Here is an 18,032-nt window from a genome sequence, read left to right as displayed (position 1 = left end):
AAATCTGTTTGCTGCCCATACCAAGAGAAACGAGAAAGCCGGTGAAGGTGGATGGATGGGAAATCAAAGTTTTGAAACGTACACAAGCCAAATAATTCATCTCAGCCACTCATTCAGTTACAATGAAACGCACAATCAAAACAAATTCTTGCTAAATCTAGTGCGCCACTCCCCCGTTTCTGTCTGGACAAATGACTCCAAAACACGTCATGTGTTTGTGTAACTTTTAAGAGTTTGATGTCTCCACCAAATTATAAGCAGAGGTAACGAGAAAACAACTTTTTTGTTTTCCGTTTGTCTCTAAACAAAAAAAAAACAGCTTAAATCTTTTGGTAAACTATTTTTGCCTAGTTTATTGGTTTGTAAGGCGGTGCTTTGATTAAGATCCATAAGAGAAACGAAAACGCCGGTTTCTGTAGCTGAAAGGATGCAGGAGTATTTTAGTGCGAAAAAACGTATGGAACAAAAATAATAATTATTATCATAATAAAGATTAGAAAAACAATACAGTGAATGCTAGAAGCATTTACTGTGATAATAAAGATTAGAAAAAAATACAGTGAATGCTTTGCAACATTTACTGTGATAAAGATTAGAAAAACAATACAGTGAATGCTTTGCAGCATTTTTATCACTGTGATAAAGATTAGAAAAACAATACAATAAAGAAATCTGAAGATAACAATAGTGTGAGAGCTGTTGCCAGTTCTCCCACTAATAAAGAATTCTGAAGATAACTACGCTGTTGCCAGCTCTCCCACTAATAAGTTATCATATCACTGGTAACTCTAACTGGTAAACAGCTGTTCAACAGTTACGTAATCTGTAAATATAACTCATACTCACAAGTGCTATAGATCTTGAGTAATTTTAAATAAGGTGTCACATGACCTGACAATGAGGCATCCAATGCCAATAACTGCTTAACAAAACCAATTTGGAATAATTTTATTATAGTCAATGTTGGGGATATGCGAGGAGCACAAATTATAATAATTGGATTTATAGCTCCTGAGTGGAGATACCAATTATGTTTATAATTTAGATTCACAAATCTTGGTTATTAGCTTAAATATATATAACTATATGACAAATGTCTATAGTTTGGCAAGTGAAACACTTACTATTATTGATTTAATAATTATTAATTGAATTAATAATTACTTAATTTACGGGGCACCACCCTGTTTCCAGGGACCAATAACCGATTTGGAATAGCCAATACAGTCTCATTTGTATTTAAGTTAGTTGAAGGGTGAACTCCGTACCATAGCCGACTCAATTCACTAGTGCTGCAAAACCATATACAAATAATCACAGACAACGACCAATTAAATTATGAACGCTTTATTAAACAATTAACATTAACTCTAGTGTCAACACTATCTTGAATAACTCAGCAAATCACAACTTAATCTTATGGTGTGTTCGTCTGGCGTTCTGTATGTGTATGCGCGTTACCTGAGATAAGAGGAGTGTGTGTGTGTGTGTGTGTGTGTGTGCGTGTGCGTGTGCGTGTGCGTGTGTGTGAGAGAGAGAGAGAGAGAGAGAGAAAGGAGGAGGGAGAGCGCCCCCCCCTTTAGGGGCGTGGTGAGATGGCACAGCTGCGCGCGTGTGCCGGTGAGCCCTTTGAATGGAGCGCGCGTGTCTGGCGCTCACAGGGAAAGAAGCGTGTAAAGGAGTGTGAAGTGGGACTAGCGTGGATACGACTTGTGGTCACACAAACACGTGGGGCTATATTCTGCGATATAGTCACGTGATCGCGGAAGCGTGCGGTGGTTGAAACGTGCGCTTGGCGTGGTCGCAGCAGAAACAGAGCACCGCACAGTAACACAATAAAGCACTTAAGCTAGCGAAATCACAGGTTACAACACTTCAATGTGCACCTCTTAGATTCACGTAGATCGGTAACAGCGTTACAGTCACGTGATCGCGGAAATACACAGTGATCAGATCGCGTGTTCAGGAAAAGAAAACACAACAACAAAACAATTACTGATCCCCTAAAAGTTCTACTCTGCTCAGACCTAAGAATGCCTCTGCCTTACTGCGCAATCCTGGTGAGACGATCCGGCGTTGCGTGCGTGCGTGCTTGCGCTGTTGCGGTCCGGTCCGGTCCAGGTGTGCGTCGCGGTGATCGCGTCGCGATCAGCTGATGCGGCGGCGAGTGAGGCGGTTACGCTGGCGGTTTCCTGCCATGTGGCTGGAAGTAGATGGGTGATCAGGCCCGTTCTCTGTGACGACGTCTCCGTTGGTTCAGCTGTTGGCTGCGGTGGAGGCTCCAGGCGGACGGAGAGAAGAAAGGTCTGCAGTGGTCTCGTGTGCGAGGAGAGAAGGGTCCGGGACGAAGTCGGAGAGAAGAAAGGAAGGAGAGATCGCAGAGAACAAGGGGAAACGGGACAGGGTCGGAAAGAACAAGGGACTAGTCTTCGGTCACTGCGACTTTTATAACCGTGTTTTTGGTCACGCCCGTCCTATTGTTTGGTCCAATCAGGATGGCTGACGTCCAAGTTTCTCCTCCGTTTGTCGCTTGTGTCAGCGGGAGTCGGATGTCAGCGGGGGAGCCAGGTATGGGTCCCCAGCCTGGCCCCTGGTTTTGGCGCTCAGATTTGAAATCTTTGTTCTCACTCACTACTATCAGGATGAAACTTTACATGCAGGCCACAGTATTTCCTTTGTCTGAGCATGTGGGACCTTAATAATAATTCTGTTAATAACAGATTATACAGATGAGGTCCCCCAACATCAAGGATTATTCTGATTATATACTATGCATAATAGTAGTGAACTAATCCTTTGAAACTTTAGATAAGTACTAAACAGATGTTAATGTGTTCTTTCTCTTTGTCAGTGCGAGTCCACGTTTCAGTGGCCTAAGGAGAATCCATGTCCAAAAGCTTGCACCTCACTGGAAAGAGTAATAGAGCTCCAGAGTAAGAAATGCATGCACACACACACACACACACACACACACACACACACACACACACACACACACACACACACACACACACACTGTGTATGTTGTTTTCATTATGCTTTACATGTTTCTATGCCTTTTTCACTTTTGCAGGTAAACACTGGTCCTGTCTCCAGAGTTGGTCTCAGTCCAGTGGCCACTCAATATTGAATCCCCTCCTTGCTGCCCAGGGTCAGTCAGAGAAGGATGAAGCAGAAACACTGAGTGCCATGGCTTCCCTCAGTGTTGATGTTGAGCCACTTGACTCTGTTCCTGATAACGCGGGCACCAACAGGTCAGCATTACATGATGACTGTTAGGACTTTCTGATTGTAACCTAATGTCATAAATATATGTTTTATACACCTTAATATATAGATGGTACAGTCGTAGCACTTAAAAGTGTCAGCCTTTACGGTGATCCGTTTCCATTTGCTGCACGGTATCCCCTTGTTTTTTACGTGGTGGAGCGTGTGTTACGTCTTTTTGGCCTGTAGTTGGCGATCAGCCCCCACACTGGCCCCTATGACGCTGTTATGCTCATGTTATATAGGCACATGTAGAGTTATTTGACAACGTCTCCGTGGTGTAATAGTTAGTTTATTGTTTAACAGTCTTGACCCCTCAGTTTTTTGTCCCAGGTTCTAATCTAGGTGGGAGCAGAAGTTGTAATTACTGAACAATCAGCGATGTTATCTCATTTTTATATTTTGCCCTACAAGATAATAACAAATGACTAATAGGGATGGCTGCCTGTATTATTTAGCAGACGATTATAGTATTTTCTATACAGTCGTAGCACTTAAAGGTGTCAGCCTTTACGGCAATCTGTTTGCATTTTCAGCGCATTTTTTTACCCCGGGTTCGAATCCCGGTGGAAGCAGAAGTTGTAATTACTGAACATTTTTATATTTTGGCATACAAGATAATAACAAATGATTAATAGGGCTGGCTGCCTGTATTATTTAGCAGAGCTACAGCCATGTTACCAAGAGGTTCACCAGCCGCTTTCGGCAGTGAGTCATAGACGGACCTTGTTCTGCCGGCTTTCATGTAGACACGGAACTCTTCACAGTTTTTTCAAATGTAGATTTTGTTAATTTCGTTATTCATATACAACAACATGCAAATGATAAAAATTACTGAAAAGATGACAGTACATACATCAAGTTTGGGTCAACTTCGTAGGAACACATTTCATATGGTACAGGTGAAAGGGAGACTAACAACCCAACGCAGCGAGGCTGTAGCAGGCAGAGAAACGCAGATCTTTGTCCTGCGTGTTGATGAGCGTTTCCCCTCCCCCCAGTGTCCCTGCTCTGGGACGTGGATGGCCCCGCCCACTTTCATTCACCAGACGGACATGAAAGAGGGAATAACGAAATAAACAGCTGGTTAACTTTGTAGGAACATGGCTGTAGCTCTGCAATGACTTTATGTGGTACAGGTGAAAGGAGTAATAACGAAATAAACGGAATATAAAACGGAAACGCTTTCAAGCGTTTTCTGTTTATATTTTTTATTGCACATTTGTTAAAACTTGATGGGTGTCTCTCTTTTGAGTTTTCTCTTCGGCTAAATAAGTGTAAAACAGTCCTTATTACTCATGCAAAATCAATATATGCAGAACAAACAACTTGCTGCATTAATGAGTCGGAGATCTAATGAGTCCTGGCGTTCTGGCAGACCTCAGAGAGAGTTTATTACAATTTATTTATTTTTATTATATGATATTCTCTACACGTTAGCAGTGGTAGTCTGCCATACCATAAGAAGAGCGTTTCAAGTGAAAAGTTTCGGCGTCCCACAGCCTACGTAGGTGCAGCTGATCACGCTGCCCGATCTCCCATGGAGCTTTTCTTTGTCTCGGAGATAAAGTATTTTACACCTATTGACCGAGTGAAGACAATATGTTAATGTCTCTGTGCCAATACGTAGTAGGGGGTGGGGTTTAAAGTTTGCTGTTGGAACTGAATCAACATCAGACGCTGTAACTTGCGTGGAGCGAGTTCCAAATCCACTGTGTTGCCTGTGTAATAAAACATTGTTTTTCTGCAGATATTGTGGTAAATGTCATTACGGTAAAGTGTAATGTTGCAGCTTCCGTTTAAAGGACACATTGACTATGTCTTACTGTTTTAACTACTTAACTTGACCACCTTAAAAGTGGTCAAAGTGGTTTATGCTGCAGAGCAGGAGTTATTTTCGTTTTCATTCAGTGAAAAAACGTCAACATTTATCGTGCATAATAAGCACATGTAAAACAAACAAGCTGCTGCATTAATGCGTTGTTGATCTTGAGTCCTGACGCGCCATAGAGAAAGATTTAATACAATGTATTTATTTATATTAAATAAAATCCTCTTACAGATTTTATGTGAACGTCCATAAGAACTGCGTTTAAAAGCGGTGAAGTGAAAGGTTTTTAATGTCAGGAGTATAAGAAAAAGACCATTGGTTTTAGAAGCCAGATGTTGTTTAATTAGTAGGGGATCAGATCAGGGGACTCTGCCGGTGTGCGCACCCAGCTGATTCCTTTCGCCTCCAGACAGGCTCTTGCAGCGACATGTTTTGGGTCATTGTCCTGGAAAAACCGATGCCGTGTTTCAATATACTTTCTAATATGAGGCCCCACTGTGCGTTTGATTATGGACTCCTCGAAAAACTGTCTATCCATAAACCCCTCGAAAATAATCATCGGTCTGGTCCCCACCTAGAAATCATTCCCCAAACGTGGAGTTTAAGGGGATGCTTAGGTCGCGGTTTGGAAACCAAGGGTCCTTTCTTTGCAAAGCTCATTCTGGCAAAATGCTCCAATGCCACAGTCGATTTGTTTTTCCCCGAAACGAGAAAACGGGAAACTGCTTTAAATCCATTAATGTGTCTGGTTTTGAAAACACCGTTTTCAGCTTTATTCGTTTTTAACACGCTGCTTTGAATAAATGCCGTTTGTCCTTTTTAAACGAGATGGTGGGGGGTTCTCGTTACAATAAGAAGTTACTGGACTTACTGGGAGCGTGTCCAAACACATTAACAGGTCCTCCGGGTTTAAAACGTTCTAAAACGACGTGTTTTCTCGTCCTTCCAGCTTTTATTCTGGAGGGGAAAATCAAACCGTTAAAACGTACACGGACCCGACACTTAAACACAAGGACATACTGTATAAAGACAGCAGCGACATCAGCAACTGACAACAAACACTAACGCTGTCAGCAAGCGGCAATGAACGGACCCACATGCACAGCAAAACACAGGTTGACGGTGATCAGACGGTGGTTTATTCCAGGTATTAGGCAGAGGCAGCGTCAGGAACAGGCAAGGTTCATACACGAAATCCAGCATACAACACCAATTCGTCAGGCGGAGAATCGTGGTCAGGCAGGCAAACGAGTTCGGTAACGTGCAGAGCAGAGAACGGGGTACACAAAACACGGCCGGACAGGAACAGCGAACTGGGAATAACGGTAAACACACAAACAACGATCTGGCAAGGGACTGAGGACACTGGTGGTGGTTAAATACGTGACTTGATTACTGATACAGTGCAGGTGTGGATAACGATCAGGTGAGGCAGGGACAGCTGTGACAAGGACAAAACCCGGAAGTAAAGCTAAAACAGGAACAGAAACCAGGAGATTAACAAAATAAAACAGGAACAACTAGACACAAAACCCAGATCGCGACAGTACCCCCCTCTCAAGGGCGGATTCCAGACGACCAAAAAAAAAAAAAAAAAAAAACAAACCCGAGCAGGGCGGGCGGAGGGAGGACCGGCGGAGGGACAGAACCAAAGACAACCCGCACAGAACACGGACAGGGCGGGCGGAGGGTGGACTGGGGGAAGGGCAAAACGGGAACCCCCATAAAACAAAACTCACGCCCAAACACGCCAAACCAGAGAACCTAACAGAAAAACAAAACAAGACCGAGTCCCAAAATCAAGAAGACAACACGAATGTCCGTGAAACAAGAACAGAGTCCATGACCAGGAAAACAACAACGATGTCTCGCCGCTCCCTCTTAAGGCGGGTGGAGACGCGGTGAGATCCTGCCCAGCCGCCGCTGAGGCAGAGGGGCACACCCAGTGCCCTTGGTCTGGGCCAGCGTCCACGGGGACCCCCCCGAACGGCGATGTCCTCCTGGCGGACGCTGATCCAGGAGGCTGAGGAGTCGAGGCGGACGGCGCCGCAGGAGGCAGCGCCATCCAAGCAGCAGGCGGCGCCGAGGGCGAGGCCACCAGTCCGGCAGCAGAGCCAGAGACGATGCAGGAACCAGAGGCGACGACGGACGTGGAGACCAGGCCGGAGCCGGGCCGGCGGGAACCGATGCAGGTGCGGCCGGAGCCGAGCCGCCAGGAACCGATGCAGGTGCGGCCGGAGCCGGGCCGCCAGGAACCGATGCAGGTGTGGCCGGAGCCGGGCCGCCAGGAACCGATGCAGGTGCATCGGGGGCTGCGACAGGAACGACACCCTCCTGGAGGTGGGCAGGAACTATGACGGGAACGACACCCTCCTGGAGGTGGGCAGGAACTATGACAGGAACGACACCCTCCTGGAGGTGGGCAGGAACTATGACGGGAACGACACCCTCCTGGAGGTGGGCAGGAACTATGACGGGAACGACACCCTCCTGGAGGTGGGCAGGAACTATGACGGGCGCGACCCCCTCCTGGAGGTCTGCCGGGACTGCGGCTGGCGCGACCCCCTCCTGGAGGTCCGCCGAGACTGCGACGGGCGCGACCCCCTCCTGGAGGTCCGCCGGAGCTGCCGCTGGCGCGACCCCCTCCTGGAGGTCCGCCGGAGCTGCGGATGGCGCGACCCCCTCCTGGAGGTCCGCCGGAGCTGCGGATGGCGCGACCCCCTCCTGGAGGTCCGCCGGAGCTGCCGCTGGCGCGACCCCCTCCTGGAGGTCCGCAGGAGCTGCAGCTGGCGCGACCCCCTCCTGGAGGTCCACAGGAGCTGCAGCTGGCGCGACCTCCTCCTGGAGGTCCGCAGGAGCTGCAGCTGGCGCGACCTCCTCCTGGAGGTCCGCAGGAGCTGCAGCTGGCGCGACCTCCTCCTGGAGGTCCGCAGGAGCTGCAGCTGGCGCGACCTCCTCCTGGAGGTCCGCAGGAGCTGCAGCAGGCGCCGCCTCCTCCTGGAGGCCGGCGGGCGCTGCGGCTCCGAGGGTGACCGGGACTGGAACGGCCGCTACAGGGCCGACGGGAACCGGACCAGGGACGGGAACGACCTCTACAGGGCCGACGGGAACCGGACCAGGGACGGGAACGACCTCTACATGGCCTACAGGGACGGGAACGGCATCTACTTGGCCGACAGGGACTGGAACGGCATCTACTTGGCCGACAGGGACTGGAACGGCATCTACTTGGCCGACAGGGACTGGAACGGCATCTACTTGGCCGACAGGGACTGGAACGGCATCTACTTGGCCGACAGGGACTGGAACGGCATTTACTTGGCCGACAGGGACAGGGACTGGAACGGCATCTACTTGGCCGACAGGGACAGGAACTAGAACGGCCCCGACATGGCCGACAGAAACAGGGGCTGGAACGGCCTCGACATGGCCGACAGGGACAGGAACGGGGACTGGAACGGCCGCAACATGGCCGTCTGGAACGGCCTCAACATGGCCGTCTGGAACGGCCTCAACATGGCCGTCTGGAACGACCGCAACATGGCCGACAGGAACGGCCGCAACATGGCCGACAGGAACGGCCGCAACATGGCCGACAGGAACGGCCGCAACATGGCCGACAGGAACTGGGACGGCGTCCCCTCCGGAGCCGGCATGACTGCTTACAGCTGCCGAGCTCGACGGAGGAGACGTCGGGCCTGATCGGGTGTGCACAGCACCCGTTCGACAGGTGGAGTCCTCTGACTGGGATAAGACCTGCGCGTGACTGGACTGAACTGGGACAGGAGCGTGACTGGACTGAACTGGGACAGAGCTCGACTGGACTGGGCTCGACTGGACTGGGCTCGACTGGACTGGGCTCGACTGGACTGGGCTGGAGACTGAACAGGGCTCGGCTGGACTGGAGACTGAACAGGGCTCGGCTGGACTGGAGACTGAACAGGGCTCGGCTGGACTGGAGACTGAACAGCTCGCGGCTGGACTGGAGACTGAACCGCTCGCGGCTGGACTGGAGACTGAACCGCTCGCGGCTGGACTGGAGACTGGACGGAACACGGCTGGGCTGGAGACTGAACGGAACACGGCTGGGCTGGAGACTGAACGGAACACGGCTGAGCTGGAGACCACGGAGACAGGGAACCGCACGAGTGCAGGAAATCCTCCCAGCGGAGCAAACGTGGGGCTGGGCAGGCTGGTGCAATCGTGACGGTCCGACGGGGCTGGGAGGAGGAAACCGAAACCATCGGCGGTGCGACCGGCGCTGGCGTGGTGCGGAGCGCGTCGCTTAGCTCATCGAACCTCGCGCACAGCCGCTCATAGAGGCGACGAACACCGGGGCGCTCTAACGCGCTGTCATCGTCCTCCAGCGTCAATATCGCCACCTCCACGGCGCTGCGCTGGTTCTCCGGGTTACTAGCCCGTCGGTAATCCTCCGCGAGGATTTTAAAATAAACACGTAGGTCGCTGGGTAGCTCGGCGCAGGTGAACTCCATACTTCCTCGCAGGTGAAGGAGACTCGCCGCCAAAAAAAAAACCAAGGAACAAAACAGTCACTGACCTGGGCGACGGCTGAGTGCTGGCTGGGTCCAAGTCTGGCCAGATCGTTCTGTCAGCGAGCGGCAATGAACGGACCCACATGCACAGCAAAACACAGGTTGACGGTGATCAGACGGTGGTTTATTCCAGGTATTAGGCAGAGGCAGCGTCAGGAACAGGCAAGGTTCATACACGAAATCCAGCATACAACACCAATTCGTCAGGCGGAGAATCGTGGTCAGGCAGGCAAACGAGTTCGTTAACGTGCAGAGCAGATAACGGGGTACACAAAACACGGCCGGACAGGAACAGCGAACTGGGAACAACGGTAAACACACAAACAACGATCTGGCAAGGGACTGAGGACACTGGTGGTGGTTAAATACGTGACTTGATTACTGATACAGTGCAGGTGTGGATAACGATCAGGTGAGGCAGGGACAGCTGTGACAAGGACAAAACCCGGAAGTAAAGCTAAAACAGGAACAGAAACCAGGAGATTACCAAAATAAAACAGGAACAACTAGACACAAAACCCAGATCGCGACAAACGCGTATTGACAACTTGATCCAAGTCATCTGCCTATGAATAAGTGGCTCCTCAGCATCATCGTTGAAACGTCACATCACTGTCTGCTTCAGACGGTGACGCCACTTCCCCGATTCTCTTGTTGCCTGCATTTGACAAGCATACATTTCCGGTTAAGCTCTACCTGGACACATCATCTGTCATTCGGGCTCTTACGTTTCATTCAGAATCAGAGCAAACTATAGGTCATTGCGGTCTGAGTAAATTTTAAGAGTTTGGTTGAACTTAAAAGCTGCTATAACAAGACAACGACTTAGTTTTTCGTTCTCTGCTTTTTTCTCAAAACGAAAATCAGCTTTAAATCCAACTCCATGCGTTGTGTCGAAAAAACAACAACACTTGAATTCCGTTAATTAATATTACGAGCTGAAACGAAAACCAAGTTTGTTTTGTATTTTTTCCTTATGATCAATAAACCAGAAGACGAGTACAGATATACATATAAAATACATTTATAACACAGATTGATGAATAAATATAGATTCCTATTTTATGTTATTATACTTATATTATTCTATTGGATTGGCTGGAGGAGGGACTGTGTCTCTCGGCTGGCCTGGAAACTATAAAAATATCAGCAGCTTCGTCAATTGACAACAAACACTAGCGCACTAGCGAGCAAAGACGCATAATAATCTATAATATTTAAAATGAACTACTCTACATTTAATGATACAATACCATGACATCGTTTTTTGTGCTTAATGTGCAGACACAGATAGAAATGAACAGTCGGACCTCACATCTTTGCGACATCTGGTGGTTAACACGAGACTAGCACCCTGATTTTTTTCAGCTGGCTGCAGGATTAAAAATCCTTAGTCGGGGACACACCCGTGGCGCGCTGGCGACGCGCACGTACTGCGGTAAAAAAGGTGGTCGCTTTGAATTGCTACGACTGTAGTAGTATTTCCAAGTTATGGCAGTTCAAAACCGAAATAAGCAGCTGTATGCTTAGACAGACAGAGTGCGCGCTCCCACGTACTGTGTTCAATTTTATTATGATATTATTCCTGCGGGAGAATCAGATGTCGTAAATAAATCTGAGAGACTCTGTATTTTGCCGACTTCGAAAGCTCCGGTAAATAATTACGTTTTACGAAGCGTCCACAGTTTGTAGCATTCTTGTGTGCTCTGGGGGAGCGTTCCACAGACTAGGTGCAGCTGAGCGAATTGTTCGATCTCCTTTTGAGTTTTGTCTTCGGCTAAATAAATATGAAACAGTCCTTATTACTCATGCAGAATCAATATATGTAGAACAAACAACTTGCTGCACTAATGATTTGGAGATCTGCTGACTCCTGGCGTTCTGGCATACCACAGAGAGAGTTTAATACAATTTATTTTTATTATATAATATCCTCTACAAGTTAGCAGTGGTAGTCTGCCAGACTTGTGTAAAATACCATAAGAAGAGCGTTTAAAAAAAGTGAAGTGAAAAGTTTTGGCGTCCCACAGCCTATGTAGGTGCAGCTGATCATGCTGCCCGATCTCCCATGGAGCTTTTTCTTTGTCTCGGAGCTAAAGTATTTCACACCTATTGATCGAGTGGTGACATTATCTTAACATGTCTCTGTGCCAATACGGAGTTAGGGGGAAGGGATGTAAAGTTTGCTTTAGCGACTGAACCAAGATCAGACGCCTTGTGCAGAGCGAGTTCCAAATCCACTGTGTTGCCTGTGCAATAAAAGTTTGTTTTTCTGCAGATATTGTGATTAATGTCATTCCGGTAAAGTAAAATGTTGGAGCTTCCATTTAAATGTAATTCAATATGTCTTACTGCTTTAACAGTTCTCACACACACCTTAAAAGTGGTCAGAGTGGTTTATGCTGCAGAGCAGAAGGAGTTGTTTTCGTTTTCATCCAGTATAACTGTTAACATTTACCGTGCATAATAAGCATGTGTATATATATATGTAGAGCTCTCCCCTACGTTTTATCCAGAGTCATTGATTGGTCATTTATGCAAACTATAGGCCATTAAGTCATCCCAGCCCCCGATAATATATATAAAAGTGACGGCAAACGGCATTTAATCAAAGCATCAACATAGAAATGGATTTAAAACCGTTTTCCGCTTTCTTTTTCTTTTGAGGAAAAAACGGAAAACGAGAAAGTGACTTGTTGTCCCGTTTTCCCAGCTTTTTTTTCTCGTTCCTCCTTATAAAAGTGACAAACGGCATTTAATCAAAGCATCAACAAATAAATAAATGATGTTTCCTGTTTTCTCGTTTAGAGGAAAAAACGGAAAACGAGAACATGATTCGTCTCGTTTTCTCAGCTTTTACTGTGGTGGGGAAATCAAACTGTTAGAACGTACACAGACCCGACACACCCAACAGTACTTAAACACAAGGACATACTCTATTAAGACAGCAGAAACTTCAGCAATTAACAACAAACACCAGCGCACATTGACAACTTGATCCAAGTCATCTGACTATGAATAATTGGCTCTTTAGCACCAAATCTTTGGAACGTCACATCACTGTCTGCTTCAGACGGCGACGCCACTTCCCTCGTCTCGTTGCCTGCATTCGCACATGCATCCATTACTGGTTATGCTCTGTCAAGACACATCATCTATCATTCGGGCTCTTACGTTTTATTCAGAGTCAGAGCAAACTATAGGTCATTGCGGTCTGAGTAAATTTTAAGAGTTTGGTTTCTCCACCAACTTAAAAGCTGCTATAACCAGAGAACGACTTATTTTTTCATTCTCTGCTTTTTTTCTCAAAACGAAAAATCAGCTTTAAATCCAACTCCGTGCCTTGTGTCGAAAAAAAACACTTGAATTACGTTTGTCGCTCATATCAAGAGAAACGAAAATCAGTCCAGTTTGTTTTTTGTATTTTTTCTTCATGGCCAACAACCCAGAAGACAAGTACAGAGATACATATAAAATAAAAATAATATAGGGAATATAAAATACTTATATTGTCGTATTGGATTGGCTGGAGGAGGGACTATGTCTCTCGGCTGGCCTGGTAACTGTGTAAAGACATCAGCAGCTTTGGCAATTGACAACAAACACCAGCGCGCACTAGCGAGCAAAGACGCATAATAATTTATAATATTTAAAAATGAACTACATTTAATAATACAATGAACATGACATCATTTTTTGTGCGTAATAATCACCAAACAACCGATATTTACACAGATAAAAATGAACCGTCGACCTCACATCTTTGCGCCACTTGGTGGTTAAAACGAGACTAGCACCTTGATTTTTTTCAGCTTGCTGCAGAATTAAAAATCCTTAGTCGGGGACGCACCCGTTGCGCAGTGGCAACGCAACCGTACTGCAGTAAAAAAGGTGGTCACTTTGAAGTGCTACAACTGTACATAGAACAGTTTATAGGTTCTAAGAATTGTGCTCCTTGAACTTTAAAATGTGATTGACCAATTTACAACTGCCTGCAGGTCTACTGAGGAGCCAATGGAAGAGGAGCCTGTATTGTAGAAGGAGCTCATTTAAAGACACAAAAAATCACGTTCACCTCCTACCAACACCTCTTCTTTTTGAGTTTGTGTAGATACACATATACACAAGGTGGAAATGTGCCACTGGGGAAAGCACCATGGAAGCAGGAGAAGCTGGACCTTTTGAAGAACTCGGACAGGTCTCTTTTCTAGTAGTTCATCACCCAAGGAGGAGCAGAAAACGTTGACAGCAACAGCTCTGTGGAAAGAAGTGGAATGGGCTTCAGCAAAGTTACATGTCTAAACCTGTACACAGCACTACTGAAAATTTCTCCTCTATCCTTCAATCATTTTTGTCTTTCTTTTATTTTTATCTACTACTCTGTTTCCACTGACAGTCGAAAATTAGCATTTAAATCGCAATGTCAGATTCCAAGTAGACGACTTGACTTCTTGTGCATCTGTCAGATACTGTAGATGGGCAGAGGGAACACAAAGTTGCCTGGTGAAGGAGGAAGAACCAGTATGTAAATGAACAGAAGAGGAACTAGGTGCCTTTTGCTTATAAGAATCAATCAGAAACCACAAAACACAATTACTGCAAGCTAACCAGCCAATCATGACTGAAGATACACACTGATGGCACACGTTAGTTCTAGTCAAATTGTTGTCTGAGTTTCTTCATCAGGATGCCTTGATAAGTTGTTCTTATCTCTTTTACACACACATCCTTACCCTAACCCCTATACATGATAACTAAAGGCAGACGTCTAACCCTTGCTCTAATCTGAACGAAAACTCATTTCTAACCGCAACCCTAAAATCACATCTATACCCTTTAACCCTTAAGTGAGGACCAGCCAAAATGTCCTCACTTTACATTAAGCATTATGTATTATGTTTAAGTTTTGACAATATTCATGTTGGCAAGCCATCATTACATGCTAGGAGTCTCCACAAAAATTCTTGGTTTAATATTAATATCCATCCATCTTCTAACCATTTATTCCCATGCGGGATCGCCAGGGGGGGTTGCTGGAGCCTATCCCAACTATCTGCAGGCGGGGTACACACGTCGCCAGTCCATCACAGGACAACACACACGGACAACCATTCCACTCTACTGGCAATCTAGAGTGACCAATAAACCTAATGCTTTTTAAACTGTGAGAGGAAGCTGGAGAACCCAGAGAGAACATGTAAACTCCACACAGAAAGGAATCGAACCCAGGCCCTTCTCCCTGTGAGGCGACAGTGCTACCCACTGCACCACTATGCCGCCCAATATTCTTTTGGAATTTTAAGATCTGGTGGAAGTGTCTCAGGATTAGCTAAGTTCTTTAATGTATTTATTCTTTAAAATGTTACCAAATCAAACTGCATCACTACAATTCACTGCTTCTGCATCAATCCTGTCTTTCGCTGTCACTGATTTAAGTCACGTGATCTGAGCCTGGCCACTTTTTCTAAGTGGGTTCTGGGATTGTGGCATGTGTTTGAAACACCACTATGAACACCTCATTCTGGTTTGTTTTATTGTTGTAATATTTTTTTGTAATATTACCTGTTTATTGTAAATATGCTTTCCTATCCATTTGCCCACATTTACATCGCAATAGAAAAAGAAAGCCTTTATTGGTCATTATCACATGACATTGGTCTTTTGCATTTAACCCATCCCCTGAGAAAGCAGTGGGCTGCCACGCAAGGCACCCGGGAAGCTAGTGCGTGGTGTCTTACCAAAGGACACACTTGGTGCTCTGGTGGGGGTTTGAACCTTCTGCTCCCCAAACCAACACTCTACCACCATAAACTCTCATTTTTCCATATCTGTACATACACTTATGTGTAAAAACACAGAAAACTTTTTTTTTTTTTTTGTATAAGAACAGAGTGTTTTATCCAATTAGATTGGATTTATGAATATGTTTTATTTGGTGATGTTTGTCTAAGGTCACAGCCTGTCTGTTTACAGATAATGAGGATGGCTGAATATTTTAAGGCAGTAATGGTTATTGTTAGAAGTGAATAGTGAGCTCCCCGTTGTAAGGCAGGCAGCTCTGCACTCTACAGGCAGACAGCAGCCACTGCAGAAAATAGCAAGGGATGTTCAGATCAAAGGTCATTGCTGGGTAAATAGGTTGGTCCAGGGATGATTTTTGTAGTCCAGCAGAAAGTTACCTTATAATATCCATTGGCCTTTTTTGTCATAAAAAATATAAATATACAGATATTTACGTGACACATTAGACTTTAGTACAGGAAGTAAGAATGTGATAATAATGACATTTTCCTAGGTTCCACCTGCAACAACGCAAAGATAAGCCACTTGGCCCCTAACTGCAGCATCTTTGTAGCTACTTAGAAAACCAGGTATTTATGTTGTCTTGACAGAAAGCAGCTAAAATATGATAATGGCTGCGTCATGTAAACATTGTTTATTATCACATAAGCCAGTATTGCTCACATAATCCCAAAAGGATACCTTAATAAACAGCGAACAGAAGAATTGCCTTTGTGTAAAAAGCACAAGGTGTGAAATTTTATTCATCTGGTCCTAATAATCTAAACCTGCCTACAAAACGTACCAATTTTATGAAGCTTTATTTGATAAATCTGTCGCTAAGCATTGATTACAAACTACAGTTTAAAGCTTTAGAACAATATGTCTGACGTGTAATTTACTAACAGAAAACGTTTTCTTTTTTTTAACAAAATGTTGGGAGTCATGACTCTAAATAATTATTGACCAGTTACAACAATAGCTTTGGTTTCTAGGTTCATTTGCTTAAAGATCAGTTATCTCTGCCAGACACTACAGACTACAGCCTCATTAAACTCTAATTCTCAGATCTCTCCGCAGTGTAGCGAGTGTAGCTGACTGGGTTTCATTTGTTCAAAGCAATAAAATACTAACATAACAATAGAATTTAGCTTCAGGGTGTGCCCTGGTGTTACAGCAAATGGCAGCACAGCTTACATTGCGGCTGGAGCACCGGCTAGATTTTATACTTGTGATTGAGTGTTGTTTCTATGGATTATTTGCCAGGTGAAATAGATTGACAGTTTTGACTGAATAAGTAAGTAGTGTGTCCAGGTTGTTCAGTGCAGTCACTTTGTGTTGATTTAAAGGATAGGACGCTGTGCAAGTGGCTCCACATACACCAATATTTGCAAACTGAAGCATACATTTTGGACTGAAGCTTTAAAAGGATGGGTATGTACAGATCATTCATAGAGACCACCTACAAAACTATTTGCACCACAAGAGTCTATGTCATGTACATTCAAACACAACATAAATAGTGCTGACACCCCTATTCTTGGTCCAGAGGCTGCACAGCCTCATTGTTGCTACTATCCACACATTAAGGTGAAATGCACACTTTCACAAGACTATTTTGCTAAATGAGTTGATATTGTATTTTTCTTAATATGTTTGATACTGTGGTGTAAATGTAATGTCCTACTATGATTAAAGAGGGTAGGGGCAGTATATTTTTGGACTCTTGAAAGAGACAGGTAAAGTTCAGCATCAGTGTGACTTGTCACCTCTCACTATTTCTGTTTTTGCTGGGAGGCCTTTTGTTAATGTTTCTCTTATCCAGCTCCTATCTAAAAAATGAAGTTTTACTTTGAAATTATCATTTCATAATTACATTCCTGACTATTCTGTCTGTGCTGTAGTTTTCTTCAGACTTTTTCCTGTTGCAACACTACACGTGTTTCGTTCTTGCTGACTCACATGTATATAAAAAGTGCTTCTATGTATTCAAATGTGCAATACATGCTATTTGAGCAATCTATTACTGTGACAATTATTGATTATGACACTTTTTTCAAAGGTTCAGTTCTTGTCTCAGTTTCCTGTTGATAAGTTGTGTTACAGGAGCTTACAAAGGGAAAGGTGTCTCTTCTTCTTCTTTACTCGTATTTCAAGGTTTGTGGACGTTTTATTGAAGCCCCTTTTTATTACTCACTGTAATGTTGTGACATTGGTCCGGACTGTTTTTTTTTGTTTGTTTTTTTAAAGTTGCTGTTAACCTTGTCTGTTAATTCAATAAAGCAATTCACTAAATACTTTTATTGTCCCAAAGGGTCATATACATTATCTATACACATTATCGCCCCAGCACCCAGGCATGCAGACATACAAACATGCAAAAATGGGTCGCTCTCAGGAGGTCAGTGAATTTCAGTGTGGAACTGTGACAGGATGCCACCTGTGCAACAAATCCAGTCTTGAAATTCCATCCTTCCTAAATGTTCCACACAGAAAGGGGCCAGATCAAAACTGTTGGGAGCATGCAAATGTCCAAAATGTCTTGATACGCTGAAGCATTCTGAGTTCCTTTAACTGGAACTAAGGGGCCAAGCCCAGCT

The 18,032-nt window shown here is 45.2% G+C and overlaps 1 protein-coding gene across 20 annotated transcripts in view; it reads left to right on the top strand.

Annotated features, from left to right (window-relative positions):
- hdac5 (histone deacetylase 5) overlaps positions 1-17,729 on the top strand; it is a 112,667-nt gene extending 94,938 nt beyond the window's left edge. For all 20 annotated transcript variants that reach the window (XM_055510662.1, XM_029159358.3, XM_055510663.1 and 17 more), the window contains 3 exons: positions 2,852-2,933; positions 3,074-3,254; positions 13,650-17,729. In XM_055510662.1, the coding sequence (XP_055366637.1) occupies positions 2,852-2,933; positions 3,074-3,254; positions 13,650-13,689 (303 nt within the window). In that variant the 3' untranslated portion in view covers positions 13,690-17,729. The remainder of the gene's footprint in view (positions 1-2,851; positions 2,934-3,073; positions 3,255-13,649) is intronic.
- Positions 17,730-18,032: the final 303 nt, after the last annotated feature.

This window comes from Betta splendens, chromosome 8, assembly GCF_900634795.4.
Source record: "Betta splendens chromosome 8, fBetSpl5.4, whole genome shotgun sequence".
NCBI lineage: Eukaryota > Metazoa > Chordata > Actinopteri > Anabantiformes > Osphronemidae > Betta > Betta splendens.
The sequence above is the reverse complement of the archived record's forward strand: the minus strand, read 5'-3'. Positions and strand labels throughout refer to the sequence as shown.